The 20,295-nt window shown below is 35.2% G+C and overlaps 1 protein-coding gene across 3 annotated transcripts in view; it reads left to right on the forward strand.

The window, feature by feature from the left end:
- The window catches only part of FSTL5 (follistatin like 5), a 615,591-nt gene that overhangs the window by 392,049 nt on the left and 203,247 nt on the right, over nt 1-20,295 (forward strand). For all 3 annotated transcript variants that reach the window (XM_019926751.3, XM_019926752.3, XM_019926753.3), the window contains exon 6: nt 64-230. In XM_019926751.3, the coding sequence (XP_019782310.2) occupies nt 64-230 (167 nt within the window). The remainder of the gene's footprint in view (nt 1-63; nt 231-20,295) is intronic.

Genomic DNA, 20,295 nt, shown 5'->3' on the forward strand with positions numbered 1-20,295 from the left:
CTTTATACTAATTAACTTTACAAAACTACATGCTCATCAACATTCCTGATACTATCTTTACAGAGGTTATCCAGCTGAGTCTGCCTGAAGATCAGAAACTAAGCATCACAGCAGCAACTGTGGGACAGAGTACAGTTCTGAGCTGTGCCATTCAGGGAGAACTCAGACCTCCGATCATCTGGAAACGCAACAATATTATTCTAAACAACTTAGATTTGGAAGACATCAATGTGAGTACATAAATAGAGGTTGTGTATAATTTGTGTACTTCACATGATATACTCTAGACTTTGTGAAGTCTGAGGAGCTTAATGAAATAAGATGTAGAATTGAAGAGAATTATTGGAACATTTTCATATCCATTCTACTGTCTGGGAGGCACTAATAGTTCATCCAAATCACTTGTTTAAGCGTGGTAAGCAGGTTATATACCATTGTGTTGGTGGGATCACAGAAACTTAAACCATAAAGGTCTGACTCTAAGAATTTCTATAATTACCAACAATGAATCTCTACGTATTTGCTATTACAGTTGAGCAACACCCTATAGCTTATGAAGTGTTAAGGTGGGTAAAGGAAGTTTTTGCTTCAAATACTTCATAATGTATTACAAACAATAAATATTAATAAAACAAATAAATGATTTATTTTTCTGGAATGAAGGAACATGTTCATCACTCAGGTTTATTCCTAGAGAATCAGAATCTAAACTCAAAGAGTGTACAGCCCAAAAGGTGAAACAAAGGCTGAACAAACTCCAGGGAATTAATTTCTTCCTTCCATGCTTTCTGTTGAAAATGAGCATGAAGAAGTGAACATCATCTTGGATAATGAAAAGAAGTAAAAATCTTATGTTATGGGTTGTCTGTGGAAATGAGGTGGGAGAATCCTTTACCTTAGTGATCTTGGGGTTCTATAATGTCTTTGCATATAAATTTTAGATATTCTTTACTCTCACTCAAGAAAGCCATCACCTATCCACTTATTCTTTGCTGCTTCATAAAGAACCCCCAAAACACAAGCCCAAGAGAGTCACTCTTATTTGTTACATTTTACTAATATTCTTGTTAGTGTCCTTGAATGCTTCAAAAAAGAAAATTTCTCCATTTTAGATTTTTTTACTTCTATTAAAAGTTTTCTAAATTTGCTTACATCTGGGAAATTTCCTCAGAGTATACGTAGAATAATTTTTAATTCTCCAAGATATCAAGAACATTGTGCCATAGAACAGCTATAATTTCAGGAGCATTCAAGATTCTTTGAGAGGTATGGCCCTCGACAAAATCATCTTAGGTTTGCATTATGGGTTGTTGTGTCTACATTTATGCATTTTAAAAAATTGAGGTAAAAACGGTATGTAATATTATATTTGTTTCAGCCGTAAAACATAAACAAAATCAATCTTTGTATATGCTACAAGCAATTACCACAATAAGTCTAGTTACCATCAATTACCGTACAATTGACCCCCTTCACCCATTTCCCCAACCTCTTTACCCTTTCCAATCTGATAACTGCCAATCTGTCCTCTGTATCTATGAGTTTTGTTTTGTTTGGTTTGTTCTTTTGTTTCGTTTTTATACTCCATATACAAGTGAAATTGTCTGAGTTATTCCACTGAGCATAACACCCTCTGGTCTGGTATCGAACATGGCAACATTTCCTTCTTTTTATTTTGCTGAGCAGCTTTCCACTGTATATATATGGCACGTCTTCTTTATCTGTTCATCCATGGATGGGGACATAATTTGCTTCCATATCTTGACTATCGTAAATAATGCTATAATAAACATAGGAGCACATATATCTTTTCGAATTAGTGCTTTCATGTTCTTAGGATAAATACACAGAAGTGGAATAGCTGGGTCATATGGTAGTTTTATTTTTCATTTTATGAGGAATCTCCGTACTGTTGTCCATAGTGGCTGCAACAATTGACATTCCTACTGACAGTGCACAGGGGTTCCCTTTTCTCTACATCCTATCCAGCATTTATTATTTCCTGTCTTTTTGATAACTGTCATTCTAACAGGTGTGAGGTGATATCTTACTGTGGTTTTGATCTGCATTTCTCTGATAGTTAGTGATGAACATCTTTTTATGTGCCTGTTGTCCATCTGTATGTCTTCTTAGGAAAAATGTCTACTTAGATCCTCTGCCCATGTTTTTGAACTGATTATTTGTTGTTTTGCTATTGACATGCTTGAAGTATTTATACATTTTTGATATTAACTCCTTACCAGACATATGGTTTGCAAATATTTTCTCCCATTCAGTAGGTTGTCTTTTTATTTTGCAGATGGTATCCTTTGCTCTCCAGAAGCATTTTAGTTTGATGTAGTCTTACTTGTTTATTTTTACTTTTGTTGCCTTGCTTTTGGGGTAAGAGCCAAAGAGTCCCCGACAAGACTGAGATCAAGAAGATTACCACCTATGTTTTCTTCTAGGAGTTTTTATGTTTTCAGGTTTCATATACAAGTCCTTAATCAATTTTGAGTTTATTTTTATGTATGGTATAAGATAGTGGTCTAATTTCATTCTTTTGTATGTGGCTGTCCAATTTTCCCAACAAAATTTATTTAAGGGACTGTCCTTCCCCTATTGCATATTCTTGGTTCCTTGTTATAAGTGAATTGACAACATATGCATGGGTTTATTTCTGGGCTCTCTATTCTTTTCCATTGATCTATGTGTCTTTTTATGCCAAAACCATATTGTTTTTATTACTATAACTTTGTAGTATAGCTTGAAATCAGGGAGCATGATGCCTCCAGAATTATTTTTCTTTCTCAAGAGCGATTAGGCTATTCAAGGTCTTTGTGGTTCCAAACTAATCTTAGAATTATTTGTTCTACTTCTGTGAAAAATGCTATTGGTATTTTGATAGAAATTGCATTCAATCTATAGATGCCTTGAGTAGTATGGTCATTTTAACATTAATTCTTCCAATCAGTAAACATAAAATATCCTTCTATTTATACATGCCTTCTTTAAGTTCAGTATCTTATAGTTCTCAGTGTACAGGTCTTTTACCTCCTTGGTTAAATTTATTCCTAAGTATAATTTTTTTATTCTTTTTGAAGCAATTATAAATTGGGTTCTTCTTAATTTCTCTTTTTGATATTTTATTATTAGTGTATATAAAGGCAACAGATTTCTGTATATTGATTTTGTATCCTGCAACTTTACAGAATTCATTTATTAGTTCTAACAGGTTTTCAGTGGAGTCTATAGGGTTTTCTATATATAGTATCAGGTGATCTACAAATAGTGGCAGTTTTACTTCTTCCTTCCAATTTGGATTCCTTTTGTTTCTTTTTCTTACCTAGTTGCTGTGGCTGGTATTTCCAATAGTTTGTTGAGAAAAGGAGGCTAGAGTGGGCATGCTTGTCTTATATCTGGCTTTGGAGGAAAAGATTTCAGCATTTCACTGTTGAGTATGATGTTAGCTGTAGGTTTGTCACATACGGCCTTGATTGTGTTGAGATATATTTGCTCTATACTCACTTCGTTGAGAGATTTTATGTTTGTTTTCATCTTGTATGTCTCTAGGAATTTATCCACGTCTTCTACGTTGTCCAATTTGTTAGTTGTATCATTATTTATAGTAGTATTTTATGATCCTTTGTATATCTCTGGTATCAGTTGTAACAACTCCCCTTTCATTTATAATTTTATTCGTTTGAACTCTTTCTCTTTTTTTCCTTAAGTGAGTCTAGCTAAAGGTTTGTTGATTTCATTTATCTTTTCCAAAAAACAACCCTTAGTTTCATTGATCTTTTCCATTTTTAAAATTTTTAGTGTCTATATTGTTTATTTCTGCTCTGATCTTTATTGTTTCCTTCCTTCTAATAACTTTGGAGTTTGTTTGTCCTTTTTTTCCAGTTATTTTACTTTTAAGAATGGACTGTTTATTTCAGATTTTTGTTTCTTGAGGTAGGCCTATATCACTCAACTTCCCTCTTAGAATTGACTTTCCTACATCTCATAAATTTTGGAATGTTGCATTTCTGTTTTCATTTGTCTCCAGGTATTTGTTTGATTTCTCCGACAAATTGACTGTTCAGTATTATGTTGTTTAATCTTATGTATTTGTAACTCTTTTAGTTTCCTTCTTGTGATTGATTTCTAGTTTTATGCTATTGTCACAAAAGATGCTTGATATGATTTCAATCTATTTAAATTTATTGAGGCCTGTTTTCTGGCCTAATATGTGATCTACCCTGGAGAAAATTCCATGTGCACTTGAGAAGAATGTGTATTCTGTTGATTTTGGATTGATTGTTCCTTATATATCTATTAAGTTCAACTGCTATAATGTATTTTTAAGTCCATTGTTTTCCTATTGATTTCTTTCTGGATGATCTGTCCGTTGATGTAAGTGAGATATGAAATCTCCCTACTATTATTTCAGTGCTGTCAATTTCTCCCTTTAAGTCTGTTAATATTTGCTTTATATATTTAGGTGCTCCTTTTTTGGGTGATTACATATTTACAACTGTTATATCTTCCAGTTGGATTGACCCCTTTATCATAATGTAATGCCTTTCTTTGTCTTTTATTACAGTCTTTGTTTTAAAGTCTATTTTGTCTGATATGAGTATAGCTACACCAGCTCTCTTTTTGTTTTCATTTGCATGGGATGTCTTTTCTATCCTTTCACTTTCAGTCTGTGTGTATCTTTAGATCTGAAATGAGTCTCTTGCTGGCAGTATATAGATGGGTCTTGTTTTTTGGGTTTTTTTAATCCATTAAGTCACTCAGTATCTTTTGATTAGTTTATTTAGTCCACTTGCTTTAAAGTCATTATTAATAGGTGTATACTTATTGCCATTTTGCCACTTGTTTTTTGGCCATTTTTACAGTTCCTTTTTGTTATTTTCTTCTTCTCTTGCTCTCTTTCCTTGTGGTCTGATGATGTTCTTCAGTGTTATGTTTAGATTCTTGTCTCTTTGTCTTTTGTCTATCTACTATAAGTTTTTGCTTTGTTGTTACTGTGAGGTTCACATATAAGAGCCGGTATAGAGTCTAAGTTTAAAGCAACTCAAATTTGAACACATTTTTAAAAATCTACATTTTTATGCACCCCCCCATGTTTTATATTTTTGATGTAATATTTTACATTGTTTTATTTTGCATGTTTCTTACCTAATTATAATAGTTATAGTTAATAATTATACTACTTTTGTCTTTAAACTTATACTAGCTTTATAAGTGGTTAGTCCACTATACTTACTATATATTTGCCTTTGCCAGTGAGATTTTTTTTCCCCTTTATATTTTCTTACTGCTAGTTAGTGCCTTTTATTTTCAGCTTAAAGAAGTCCTTTAATAGTTCTCATAAGGCTGGTTTGGAGACGATTAACTCCTTCAGCTTTTGCTTGTCTGGAAAACTTTTGACCTCTACTTCAATTTAATTGTGAATGATAACATGATAACTACGCTAAGTAAAGTATTCTTAGTTAGATTCTTTTTGGTTTTGACTTTAAGCACCTTGACTATATGATGTCACTTCCTTCTGGCCTATAAAATTTCTGTTAAGAAGGCAGCTGATATTTTAGAGGGGTTTTTCTCATATGTAAAATGTAGTTTTTTTCTTGCTGCTTTTAAAATTGTCTCCTTTATCTTTTGACATTTTAATTATAATGTGCTTGGTGTGGATCTTTTTGAGTTCATCTTTTTTGGAACTCTCTGTGCTTCCTGGATCTGGATGTCTGTTTTCTTCCCCAGGTTACGGAAGATTTCAGCCATTATTTCCTGAAATACATTTTCTGCCCCTTTCTTTAAATCTTCTATTTCTGGGAACCCTATAATCTGAATGTTATTCTGCTTGATGTTATCCCATAGATGCCTTAAGCTATTTTTATTTTTTTGATTCTTTTTTCTTTTTCTGCTCTGTTTGGGTGAGTTCCACTGTTCTGGCTTTCAGGTCGCTGATCTGTTCTTTGCTTCATCAAGTACACTTTTGAATTCTTCTAGTGTATTTTTAGTTCAGTTCTTGCATTCTTCAGCTCTGTGACTTCTATTTAGTAGTTTCCTATATTTTTTATGTCTGTTGAAATTCTCACTGTGTTCATCCACTCTTCTGCCATGTTCAGGGACAGTTACTTCTAGCTCTTTATCAGGTAAATTATTAATCTCTATTTTTAAGTTTTTTCTTTTTTTCTGGGATTTTATCTTGCTCTTTTGTTTGGAACATTTTCCTTTGTTTTCTCATGTTCTTGTTTCTCTTTATTTTATTTGTTTCTATGGATTGGGTGAAACCTCGACCTCTCCTAGTCTTGAAGGTATAGCCCTGTGTAGGCAATGTTACTGTTCAACTTTGCCCTACCTCTGGTTGTCTCTAGAACCTTTGTGGCTGTCTTATCAACCCAACTTATTCTTGATAGGTTCAGTTGTTGAGGTCATGCCAAGCCTTGTCAGTGTTTCACATGAAGGGATCTTTGTCAGCTGCTAGTTTTAGGCTAATTGAAAACTAGACACTCAGGTAGCAGCTTTTAAAATATGCAACTATATACAGTCCTGTGGGACTACCTCATAACCCCTGCTGGCCTCCAGATTAGGTGATTTGAAGATTTTCCCTTGGAGAGAGTTGAGAAAACCAGGGCTCCAGATGAGTATATAAGGTCCTTTCTGGAAAGTACCAGTGAGGTGTAGCAAGGCCAAAGGAGAGCACAAAGATGGCATCCCCAGCCTACATTCCCTGAGAGCTCCTTTGCAGCCTCTACATGTCTGGTAATCCTGAAGCCTGCCCCCTCAAGCCTGTCCCTCAAGCTCCAGGACAGGTAAAGAGACCTTTGTCACGGAAAGTCCGAGGGTGTCTGTGTTGTGACCTGGGGGTTGTAACCTGCCAAAATCTGTCCCTCCAATTGTTTCAGTCCTGTGGGGGCAGAAATATAGGCCCCCTTGGCCACCCAAGCCTGGTGCTCAAGGTGTGTCCACTGTGTGGACTGTGTGTGTCCGCTGGCTTCAGTGGGGCCACAGAGGAGCCTGGGGTTGGAGTCAGCAGCCAGCTTCAGCAGGGTCACAGGAGAGTTTGTGGGTGGGACAAAGCCACAAACTTCAGTGGGACTTTAGAGGGGGCAGGGCTGGGGTAAGCCCACTGCCTGCAACAGGGCCACATCAGGCTCAGGGGTGGCATGAGATCATTGCCTTCAGTGAGGTTTTGGGAGAGTATCTAGGTGGCGCAAGCCAGCCAGCACTAGCAAGATAGAGGGAGTACAGAACCTGGTGCCCACCAGTGCTGGCTCTACCAAGTTGGAGTGAGAGAGCAAAAATGACACCCACTACTGCCTCCATCCCCAGAGGAAGCCCCAACAGACTCCTGTGCCCCAGGAGGCACTTTAAGATTAGCTAGTAAATCTCCTTCACATGTCTTCTAGGCATTTTTCAAATTGGTGTTTTTGCACTGGGTCCTGGTGTAAGTGAGTCTGTACATGAGCCCTTTGAAAACAGACTCTCCATTCCCCAGAGCCTTTTGGGTCACCTGAACATAAGCCCCACTGGTTTTCAAAGCTGGACTTTTGGGGGCTCATCTCTCCAGTGCAGGTTCCCAGGTTGGGAGTGTCTGAGATGGGGCTCGAACCCTTCTGTCCTCAGGGTGAAGTTTATAATTGTGAGTTTCCTCCTGCTTGGGGGTTGCTGCACTGGGTGTGTGACATTTGTGGGAGACTGTCTCTGCCTATTCTACCATCTCGAGGTGGTCCTTTGCTGTGGAGAAGCTTTTCAGCTAGATTTCAGCTGTTTTTCACAGGGAATTGATCAATCTGTAACTATAGAATTGGTATGCTTGTGGGGAGAGGTTAAGTTCTATGCCACCATCTTAAACCACTTTCTGCATTTTATCTTTTATTTCCTATTTTCATCCTTACTATCAAGCTTACCACTGTTATTTTAAAGAAGCCTATGTACTCTATGATGCTTTGGTTTGAATACCTCAACATAAGCTCATTTGAATTGTTTCAAGAATAAGGGGGAGTACGTGCTATGTAAGTCATATGATGATATTCACAGAGCTATAGTCTGTGGACAACTTGCAAAAGTGGACATATTCTTGTGCATGGATCATGTAAATTATTTTGCTTACTTTCTTATTCTTGACTGTTCTAGAATCTTGAAATTTCCAGAGAAAAAGGATTATAAGTAAGTTAGAGCTCTAAAATATATGTAAATGTTAGATGAATTCTGGCATCGATAAATTAACTTTTACAGGATGAAGGTATTTTGGATATATTTCATAGAGCAGATAAATATTGAGAACTTAAAAAAATCACATTTCCAATATCGAGAAAGTTTCAATTTCATTTCAAGGCATACTTAATTGAGTTAAACAAGCATTCATAATCTATAGTGTACACAGAACTACCAGCCTTTCAAGTAAAACTCCACGGAATACCCAAAGATGTCTTTGAAAACAGGGATATTTATTCAACTTCCCAATATGCTTCTGGTGTTTTCGTTAAGTGCTATGCCATCACCTGTCAAATTATCTGAATACATTGAATTGCATTTACTAGTATAACTAAAATGTGAAATAAAACAGTTATAAAATCTCTCACTGGTGTTTTTCCTTATATTTATTTCTGCTTAAAGTCTGCTAAAATAAAGACTTCAGCATATAAATAAACTATATATTATATACATATATTCAGCACTGTCTCTGGTGGACATCTGATGTGATTTTTGGTCACCCAACACCTTTTGAACACCTCTTTGGATATTCTAGCAATGCTTTGATTTTTGCTAACCCCAAGGTGGAAGCCAAAATCTTACTTAATCCACCTTCTCCCAGTTAGGAAGCCGATATGTGAATAAGGCTCTAATAAAGAGGATGCTGAGAAAGATTTTCTTTTATAAGCAAGAACAGGGGAATGCAGGTGCTTTTCAGAATCCACTCTCTCCGCCCATCCTTCCTGGTGAGTGTTGTGGCAGCAGGATCCCACTTTCAAGGACATCAGTGACAAAAGCTCTGCAGTTGGTCAGTGTTCAGCTTCAGCAGGGTTTCCAGTTGGCCAGTCTCAGTATGTGGCTTGTGCACCTTTTCTGGCTTCTCATTCCCTAAGCTGACATGCTGATATCCTGCTTATTCTATGACCTTCCTAGTATCTTTATTAAACCCCTTTCCTGCTTAAAACTAGAAAAATATGTCCTATTGTTTGCCACTATGAATGTTGTCTAATTATATTTTGAATTTAATGTTAAGAAATATCTGTTATTATGTCTCCTTAAAATGTATTTTTAATTGTTCTATATGGATTTATGACATGTTGAAAGATCAAGATAATCTTACTATAGTAAAATACATTTTGCTTTGTTTATAAGCAAAGAAGACTTTCAAAAATTCAGATATGAGTCAGTTTTTGTACCCTGTTAGTATATTGTCTGTTTTCACAAAAGTGGGTTTAATGTCTATTAAATTGTATAAAGTTAAGTGCTTTTTAAGTCAAAGGGAATCAGTAACAATTTTCAATATTCTTTCTGATTACTTAATATATATAAGATAAAATTTAGTATTTATTTACCTATTCAATACATGAATACCTTCTGATTGCAAAAGATTAAAATAATATAGACGTATTTTTTAAAAAAGCATAATTATCCCTCACCTTTTATATCCACTTACTCCTGTTCTCAGGTGGAGAAGTCCTGTGAGTACACTTTGAATCCCCTTCCCATGCATTGCAACGATAATTTTGTTTATTTAATAGGATATATTCATATTAGTTCTTATAACCTCATTATCTCATTAACCCTAAAAACAACTCCATGAAGCAAGAAATAAGTCCCCATTTACACATGTGGGGATTTATGCTAAGAGAGTTGTTCACTGCAGGTTAGTAAACTATTAAGTGGTACACCTGGGATGTTTACACGGCCTGATTTACTCTACATCATGAGCTAAACCATTGCATGTAAGTGAGAAGCTCTGTAGCTGCTGCCTTTTGTAAAATGTACCCCAAATAATTCTGTCTCCTATATATTACAAATAGATGTGTTATACTCTGCTGTTTTGTGTGAGATTGATTCATGATCAATTGATGTTTGAAGACTTTCATTTTGCCTGTCTTCTGTTTTACACCAAATGATTAAAAAGGACACCACAGAAACTACTGGAGGAAGGATTATACAGAGGTTTGCAGCATGGGCTGGGGATTCAGACTATCTGGATTCCAATTAATATAAAGTCTCTTGGGAGTGATGTGCCCTCAAGTGACTTATTTAACCTCCCTGTGCCACAGCTTCCTTATCTGTGAATTGAGTATACCAATAAAATGAACTCATTTTTGTGTGAGAGCTGATGAGATAAAGTATTTTACAGCTGATAACACTCGATGAAATACATTGTAAATGTTCAGTTGAACCAGGTTCTTTGTTTTTTGGTCTCTCATTCTCTTCCTTCTAATATATGTTTCATGGAGCACAGACACACCCAACCTGCCTGAAAGAATGTGAATCAATGTAAGTTACATACAGCAATAAGGGAGTGTGAAAACTTGCAGAAACTGCCAGAACAAAATTTTATCCAATTATAGCCTCTGAAATTGGAAGATTTTTCCTATTCAATGAAGCTTTAAGATCATGCTGTTATATCTCCATATTAGCAATCTTGTAGTAGTCCCTGCTTTAAAGATATTCCAGGGCTTCCCTGGTGGCGCAGTGGTTGAGAGTCCGCCTGCCGATGCAGGGGACGCGGGTTCGTTCCCCGGTCCGGGAGGATCCCACATGCCGCGGAGCGGCTGGGCCCGTAAGCCATGGCCGCTGAGCCTGCGCATCCGGAGCCTGTGCTCCACAACGGGAGAGGCCACAACAGTGAGAGGCCCGCGTACCGCAAAAAAAAAAAATTATGTCATACCAACCTAGATTCCAGTCCTAGTTTTGCTACTTATTAGTTGTATGTTCACAATGTACTGATCGAAGCTTAAGCTTCTGTCTCTTCATCTACAAAGAAGGGATTATTACAAAATTCAAGGACATATAACAAGTGCTCAATAAAATACACGCTATTTTCATATCACTGAGTAGCTTGATTCGATATGATATTGTTGATCATGTTGAATAACAAAGCCCCATGAAAATATTATTTCTTTGAAAATAACGTAATGTAATAAATATTACTATGAATTTCAACAACTTTATAGGTAGGCTTGTTAGATAAAATGCAGAACTTCCAGGTTAATTTGAATTTCAGATATATGATAAATCAGTATTTACTGTATGTACCAAATGTTGCATGGGATATACTTATATAAAAATCATTCTTGTCTCTCTGAAATTCAACTTTAGTTGGGTGTCATATTTTATTTGTTAAGTCTGGCACTCTATTTACATGAAACTCAAATTGGTTTGAATATGGCATTAGGCTACTCTCCTAAAAATGTTACTGTGGCTTATATCACTGATATGAAATGTTTGAAATGCTGAAAGTTCATGTGAAATGAAATCCCGGGCTTTGTAGATTCCTTTCGTTCTCTCATTTTTAGTATTTGTTCTGGGATTTTTGTTTTCTACATCTATCTAACCTGTATTAGTAATTGTGTCCAGCACTTAGTAGAAGGCTGGACAAAACAGTGGATTAAATGGACAGCAGTTTATTCGTTAATAAAATATACTGTCCACAGCTGACATGATTGCTCCTTGAGGCATTTGGAACTCAACCTCCTATCTTTTCTGACATTCCAAGAGCATGGCTTTTGTCTCCAAGAGCATTTCAGGATTCAAGAGGGCCGTAGGAGCTCCAGTCACCAATCTATATTCTATCAACCTATAATTCAGGCTCACAGTAGTATGAAGCAGGTGAAAGATGAACGGCACTTATTCCTGGAAGCCCCACACTGTTTATAGGTCACTGATGTGCCATAATTGCAATAACTATACCAGGGAGGCTGGTAAATACAGTTGTTTAGCTGGGCATATGCTCAGCCTTCTGTTACAAAAGAGGTCCAGGAGAATGATCTCCAACTCTCTTTACACGTCCATGTAAGAGGATATAAGATGTTTTACTTATACTCTGTCTTTCTGCATTGACTACATATGATTATCCCTCTGAATTCAAATTTGAACAACTCTGTATACCATTTAAGTTCCTTCTGTAGTTGTATCAGCTTTCAGTTTATTTCTCTGATCGTTTTGCTTTGTAACCCTTTCCTTAAATATTCTACTAACCTTTTTTTGCCTTCAGTCTGAGATTTTCCTTATGATCACCCTTAAGATTGTCCTATCCCTGAAATTTATTTGAAGTGATTCTCACCATGTACAGTTGATCTCCATTTAAAGCAAAGCATGCAAAGAAAAGTCATGGAAGATAAAAAATTTAAAATGAACATTTTAATTCGAATCAGGATACAATTGCTGGTGTGGCAGCTTGTCATATTAGTAGTTTTTCTTTTTTTTTTTTTTGGTAGATCTTTATTGGAGTATAATTGCTTCACAATACTGTGTTAGTTTCTGTTGTACAACAAAGCAAATCAACCATATGCATACACGTGTCCCCATATCCCCTCCCTCTTGAGCCTCCCTCCCACCCTCCCTATCCCACCCCTCTAGGTCATCGCAAAGCACGGAGCCCATCTTCCTGTGCTATGCGCTGCTTCCCACCAGCCAACTATTTTACATTCGGTAGTGTATATATGTCGATGCTACTCTCACTTCGCCCCAGCCTCCTCCTCCCACCTCAAGTCCTCAGGTCCATTCTCTATGTCGACCTCTTTGTTCCTGCCCTGCAACTAGGTTCATCGTATCAATTTTTTTTTTTTAGATTCCATATATATGCGTTAGCATACGGTATTTTTTTTCTCTTTCTGACTTCCTTCACTCTAAAGTGTAGCATTAAAAAAACCTACTCTGAAAAAAAAATAGAATAGATAAATAAGTTGTGAGAAAAAAAAAACCTACTCTGGTCTAGAGTAGGTTTTTTTAATGCTAGGTTTTCTAGTACACTGCTGATAAAACTAGCACTGGAAGATAACATATCAAAGCATAATAAATAAAATGTTCTCTATATGTCTGGATTCTTAAAAGCCATTAAATGCTTAATAAGGAATATTATACCTTATTCTGGTAAAACATATTTCAGTATATGTACTGTACTTCAAATTTACAAGTAAAATCCCTAAATCTTATTTATTCTCCAGAGATGGAAAAGACTCTGTTACTTAATTTTAATGTCTAAAGCAGTGTGAAAATACAAATTTTTCCTTTAAATGTATGACTTTTAAAGTTCTTATATATATGAAAGGGACAATTTTACCCTTTAGGCTATTCATTGATAACAGAGCCCAAATTATATAACACCAATTAAAATAATTTAATTAGTAAGTTTTCTTTATAACTTGTTAAAACTCTAAAGTGTTGTGTTCTAATATGGGACGTATTAGACAATACCATCAAAACTAGTTATTTGAAAAGAAAGAAATTGACTTTTTTCTTCTCTAGACTATAAACAATCCATTTCTTTTCCCCCCTTCACTAAAAGTGTAGACATTTAATGTTTGTAATATAATACATCATTAATCATGTAAATTTTTATCACTAATTCATTTTTCATATAAGCCTGAGACCATTGTGGATCTTAAAATCCAGATAAAATCAGAGAATATTTATGATTCAAAATCTTCCAAGCCAAATCAAGCAGGGAGTTTTTTTTTTTTTTTTTTTTTTTGTGGTACGCGGGCCTCTCACTGTTGTGGCCTCTCCAGTTGTGGAGCACAGGCTCTGGACGTGCAGGCTCAGCTGCCATGGCTCACGGGCCCAGCCGCTCCGCAGCATGTGGGATCTTCCCGGACCGGGGCACGAACCCGTGTCCCCTGCATCAGCAGGCGGACTCTCAACCACTGCGCCACCAGGGAAGCCCCAAGCAGGGAGTTTTGACATGCCTGAGGGCATTGAATTTCTTCCACAAACATACAACATGCAATATGCATTCATCTTTCACTTAAACATATGTTATGCAGGTTCAATATTAATTGTTAACTTTGTGAAATTGCCTGTGATCATAAATATTGCCTAACAGTATGCTGCTTTAAAAAGAATATTGTTCCTAAATTACTCTTTTTCTGCTGATATAATAGAGCTCTGCATTTATAATTCACTTCTCAAAGAATCTTTTTTGATTCTTTTTTAGAAAATATTTAGAAAATTTATTTAGAAATATTTTTGAATATATTTTGCCAAATTCCTTTGGAACTTACTCTTGCAAATAGCAATGTATAAAGATAAAATGTCCATGTCTGAATGAGTGGAAAAATATTCACATATCAGTTTGTTGAGTACTTGATATATATATTTCTTTTAATTTTAGGTTCAGTTTTCAAAATTATAGAAGATCACATTATTTAAATAAATTTGTGAGGAATAGTAATATGGAAACAGGACTTCACTGTGACATTTTTCCTTTCAGTAAGATCAATGGCCAAATAACTATATAGATTCTTAACGTGATGAAGCTTGTTTTTTCAATGTTTTCTTCATTATTATGTCTCTGAATCTAGGGCTTCAATTACTATGTTTAAGCTGATACATTCCAAAGTATAGTTCTACTTTCAATTTCTCTTCTGAGTAATATTTTCTTCATTTGAATGTGCAAAATTCAAGGCAATATTTCTACCCTAAAAGCTACAACATTTGTGTGTTTTCTATTCCATGTAAATGTAGTCAACAATTGAGTTCCTGCTGGATTTCTCTCTCAATTTTGCCCTCAAATCTAATATGTCACAAAACCTTGTGAATTCAACTTTTTATTTATCTTAAATCTATTCTGTCATCTCATTTCCACTACAGCTTCTCCTTTATAACAGATGAACACTTGTTATGCTTAAACTTGAGTTGTTTTTAAGTTTTTTGTCCAGTAACTGCAATACTTATTGTATCACAATAAAACTATGAGTACTCTTGCCTTTCTTCCCTGGACTAGGAACTCTGAGCACAAGGACCTTTACCTGTTCAACTGTGTGTTATGATGTTTGCACTATATAGACAAAGAAGATAATAATTCTTAAACGCTCAAATAACAAAAGACATATTGACATGTCTTATATTTATAATTTTGCACTATTGAGTTTGTGGGCTTTTTATATTTAAAGCTTGCTAGGGGTTTTATTTACTTACTTAGCCACATCAAGAATTATCAGTCAACTGATGTTTATTGGCAGTCAATCATTTAAACCTAGCACAGCTCACCAATTTCTGTATTCAATTACTTTAATAACATATCTCATTAAGCAGATCGACGTTTTACTACAGTTTCAATTTAATCTCCTATCATATGCAATAAGGTGGGTAAAAACAAAGATGAGGAGAAACACATATTTGGTTATTGTTTAATCTTTCTGCATCCCCAAATATTGATTTAACTGCTACACTTTTCAAGGCACTTACCTAAATGGTGAGGATAAACCTATAAAAGATACCATTTCAGTCTTCAAAAGTTCACAGAAGGAATCAAAAAAGAAAATAACTGCATAAAATTTAATAATGCATATGAAACAGTGTCATAAATATATACCTTTGTGTATATACATATATATATATATATATATATATATATATATATATATATATATTTTTTTTTTTTTTTTTTTGCCGTACGCGGGCCTCTCACTGTTGTGGCCTCTCCCGTTGCGGAGCACAGGCTCCGGACGCGCAGGCTCAGCGGCCATGGCTCACGGGCTCAGCCGTTCCGCGGCATGTGGGATCTTCCCAGACCGGGGCACGAACTCGCGTCCCCGGCATCGGCAGGCGGACTCTCAACCACTGCGCCACCAGGGAAGCCCTACCTTTGTATATTTTGTACACAAATATATAAATAATAGAAAAGAGAAGTCAAATTTAAGTTTTCAGGGTCATAGAAGACTTTTAAGAATACACTAGTCTTGCAGTTGAGATGATAGCTATCAATAGATGAAGGAGTGGTGGATAGGTATCCTTGAGAAAGGGTACATGGGCTTGAGATACCATGGTGCCTTCAGAGACGTGACTGTCCCTGTTATGTTTTAGAGTAAGCAAAGGCTTGAATATATCAAATAAAGCCAGGTTTTTGCATTTGATTTTAGACTGTACACTTACATTTATAACATATAACACAAGATAACATTTGATGAAAACTAAATATTTACCAACCATTCTAAGTTGTCATTTTTAAAAACTGTATTAACTCATTTACTTCTCAGCACAAACCTACGTAAACCAACATATTTATACCCATACAGGATGATGCTTAAGTTGATTTTTAATGGTATAATTTCAATAATAACTTTGGTTCCCTTTGTAGTTTACCTTTCTCCATTCACTTTGGTCCGTATATGCAGATTGAACCATAATTTAAACAAATAATACATCTATACAATTTTAAGCAATTTTTAAGTTCTCTAGCAAAAGAAACTAGCAAGCACCATTCAAAGGTAAACTCCCTAAAGTATATACCATTAATTTCACAGGAGACTTTTCATTGCCCTTCTAATTACAGTTAACTTTATTCCTGACCTTTTAAATAATGCCCAGCTTGTGGGAGATATTACTGCTACAAATTTACATTTAATAAAAGTAAGGAAAATTATAGTGGGATAATTGCTTCACAACCACCAAAAATCATAGGGTTTAAAATCAAAATCTTATTGCATAATTAAACGCAAAATAGTTGGAAGATTTCTGACAACCAATCACTTTAAAGTTAATTGTTGATTCTCACTTTTCTTATCTTTGTCCTTTTGTGCAAGAAGCAAAACTAATAGCTTGATTTAAAATAAGCAGTATTATAGAGATTTCTCTTATGTGGATGTAACAGTATCCATGTAAGCTAGTTACATTTCTGAGTACTCAGTGTTTTAGAAAGAGAAATTTAAGAAGGCTGTTAGAGGTGATTAACCAAAGAGAAAAAAGACGTTCTAAAATACCATCCAGTTTTGTTGTTCCTTCAAGGATTTGTTATTTTATTTTTCTTCAATTAGCAGAGTTTTGGCAAAGGTTGGAGACATATTTTCTTCCTAACTGAATATACTATCAAATGCTAGACAAGGGAATAAAAACATAACTTTTTTTAGTTGCTCACTGAAGGAACTTCATGCAGAGTTGTGAGAATTCCAATTTATGTTAGTGAAGCATGTTGATTGCAATTTCTTATAAATTACTGCTTTTCTTCCTGAAAATGAATTATATTTATAACAGATAACTCTAGTAAACATTCTTAAATTTATATATGTTCAAACATATTTATACTGACATTATCATGATTCATAAAATTGTATTTCAATGGGAAAAATGCATTGTAGGGCTTCCCTTGTGGCGCAGTGGTTGAGAGTCCGCCTGCCAATGCAGGGGCCACGGGTTCGTGTCCTGGTCTGGGAAGATCCCAAATGCCGCGGAGCGGCTAGGCCTGTGAGCCATGGCCGCTGAGCCTGCGCGTCTGGAGCCTGTGCTCCGCAACGGGAGAGGCCACAACAGTGAGAGGCCCGCGTACCGCAAACCCCCACCAAAAAAAAAGCATTGTAATTTTACTACTTTTGTCTAAAAATAATAAAGCAGCTATTGTTCAGAAGGAAGATATTAATCCCTCTCTTATTTTATTTACTTCTATTCACTATGGCATATTTAAGTTTAATGATTTAATTTGAATATGCCTCTTCAAAATCTTTGTCAATGAGCGTTTACAAAGTGTCAGCAGATCTGTATGAGCTTATGGCAGGAAAGATATTTTATAATCTATAATTCTAGAGTTTATAGTGGTAAGATTTATTTTGACTTAGGGCAAGAAATATTGTCACATCAAAAATAAAGACAATCGTCAATGGATTACCACCACGTGTATGTGGTGAACAAGAACTTATTTTTTTATAGAGAAACAACCTGGGACAAACATGGTTGAGATGATATATTATGACCTTGGCTCCTATTCTGGCTTAGGGTAATTAAAGGGCCAACTTCTGGCTAATGCTGTAGAGTCAATTGCTTGAGATGATGTATCAGTGACATTACAAATATATATAATGACAACATATCTTTTGAAGTCGTATTGGAGTATGGTCTAACACTCCCACCTAAGGATTGTTTAATTCTCTAGGATGTACCTTTGCTTGTCCATTAACTGCTGATTAGGGCACAGAATCTGTGAATATGCATGTTAACTTGCATATATGTCCAAAGAAGATGTAAATGATTCCTGTAGAAAAGACAGCTACAAAATAATTGTTTTATGACACTGTAGGACATTAACCAGTTTCTGTTTAACTTAACAAACTTATTTCAGCATGCCTGAACCAAGTTATGAAAATCTCCTCTCCTCAAATGGACTTTGAACTAGCTTTCCCGACTTGCTGGTTCTCTCATTAATGAGATAAATAGAACTTTGTCTCATGCTTACCTTATATTTGTATGAGAATTGTGTTTTAACCCTTTTAAAATTATTCCTCAACTATGTTTTAAGCTCCATACATTTAAGGTTTCTTTAATATGCCAGTGTGATATTTGATAAGATGTGATAAGATGTGTCTTTTATTTTCTGTGGCTGAATAAAAGAGGAAGCTATTGTTTAAACAATGTAGTGATAAAATAGGTATTAGGGATGGCTTTTTTGTGGAATAAAGGTGGAAGGATCTTAAATATTTTTACTATTTTAGGATGTTTAGAGACCTTAATGTAATCCCTGGCCTAACAGAGATTTGCACCCCAGAAACACTTAAGTCATCACTCTATTATTTCCTAGGTGAATGGATGCTGGAAAGACATGGTATATCTCTAATTCAAAACCTTCTTATTTACAAGGAAAATAAAAGACATTTCAGCAACTTGCCTAACAGTTTTGTAGAAAAATTATATTAAAGGGAACATACATCTTTAGACTAACATCAGGTAAACAGTTACAATTTAGTAAGATTTATTGCTACGTCCCTCCCATGAAATTTAAGCTATTCCTTTTGACCTCAGTTAAATTCCTTTGTTCATTTGCTAAAAGATTGTATCTTATTATATTTGAATATTATTTTACTCAAAAGACTGAAAAAAACAACTCCACTGAATATGTCATAGGAATATGTGAATTTCATCATAGAACTAAAAACACAAAACAATTGATAGGAAAATGATTTGTATATCTCAGACTCCTAATATTACATAAAATATATTTTTCCTGACACAAAGTCAAGGTAGAAATACAAGCTACAGTGTGTAGAAGAATAGTCAAAATAATAGATTACATTAACCAAAAAAGGTATACGTGGTCATGTAATTTACTTAGAAAAAAAATTATTAGTCTTTAAATGATGCAAATTTTCAGGACTTTGAAAATGTACACACCAATGTCTAAATATACCAGTGCCACCATATTTACTCGAATCTGTTTCCCCCATTTTTAAAAAACACCCCTGTGCATTATTAAAAAATACCCCTGTGCGATGTAATGTCAAAAAGTTAAACAGGGTCACTTTTGTTGAAGCTGGAGATGATCTTGCCACACATTAAAATAAGTCTTATATAAACCAACTACAGCTTCAACATATTTCTAAAGTGGAGGTAACCTTAAATGAGAACAAGCGGGATAGAATAAATCAAGACTCAAAAGGAATTCCTTACCTGAATTCCCACTTGAATAATATACTGAAATGTCCTATTACCAAATTTTGCTTTCATTACCAAATTTTTTCAGGCACCAGTTCAAGTTTGAAACTATACTTATTAAATAAATAATTAAGACATACTTTAAAAGTTTTAATTTGTTATTAAAGTTGTCTAGTCAAAATTCTGTAGTAATTGTGTATGTCAAAGGAGGCTGCTTGGCAGTGTGAATACTAGTCATATTGTTAAATAAGTATAATAAGAGCATCAAGCACCAAATCAGTGTTATGGGTCACATGCGTTCTTGGTAGAACAGATGATGCATTAGTGGACATGGAAACATTCATGAGGAAGCTCAGAATTTCGACTTGAAGGATGAGAAGAAACAGGATAATTTTAAAGAAATATGTGGAAACTTTAATTGTAGGGATATTATTATGAAGGTAGAAATGGACAAATAATATTCAGGAGGCACAGAATCAACCAACCCCAATGCTGCTCTGCCTCTTAATATAAGGTGCTGGGGGGAATGAGGTTTTCCTGACTAAATCAATACTGAAAAATGCCAGGGTACATCTGATTAATTATTAACTTGGCCTGTAAGGAATTATTTGTTTAAGTTTTGCTTGCTTGTTTGTTATTAGGGAAATGTGTTATGGAAATGTTGGGAATAAAGCCGCATGGCATTTTGCATCAGATTCCTATTAAGAGAACAGGTAGATAGCAGGTGAGTGTCTTTTTTGTTTTGTTTTCGCA

Source organism: Tursiops truncatus, chromosome 5 (assembly GCF_011762595.2).
Source record: "Tursiops truncatus isolate mTurTru1 chromosome 5, mTurTru1.mat.Y, whole genome shotgun sequence".
Classification (NCBI taxonomy): domain Eukaryota; kingdom Metazoa; phylum Chordata; class Mammalia; order Artiodactyla; family Delphinidae; genus Tursiops; species Tursiops truncatus.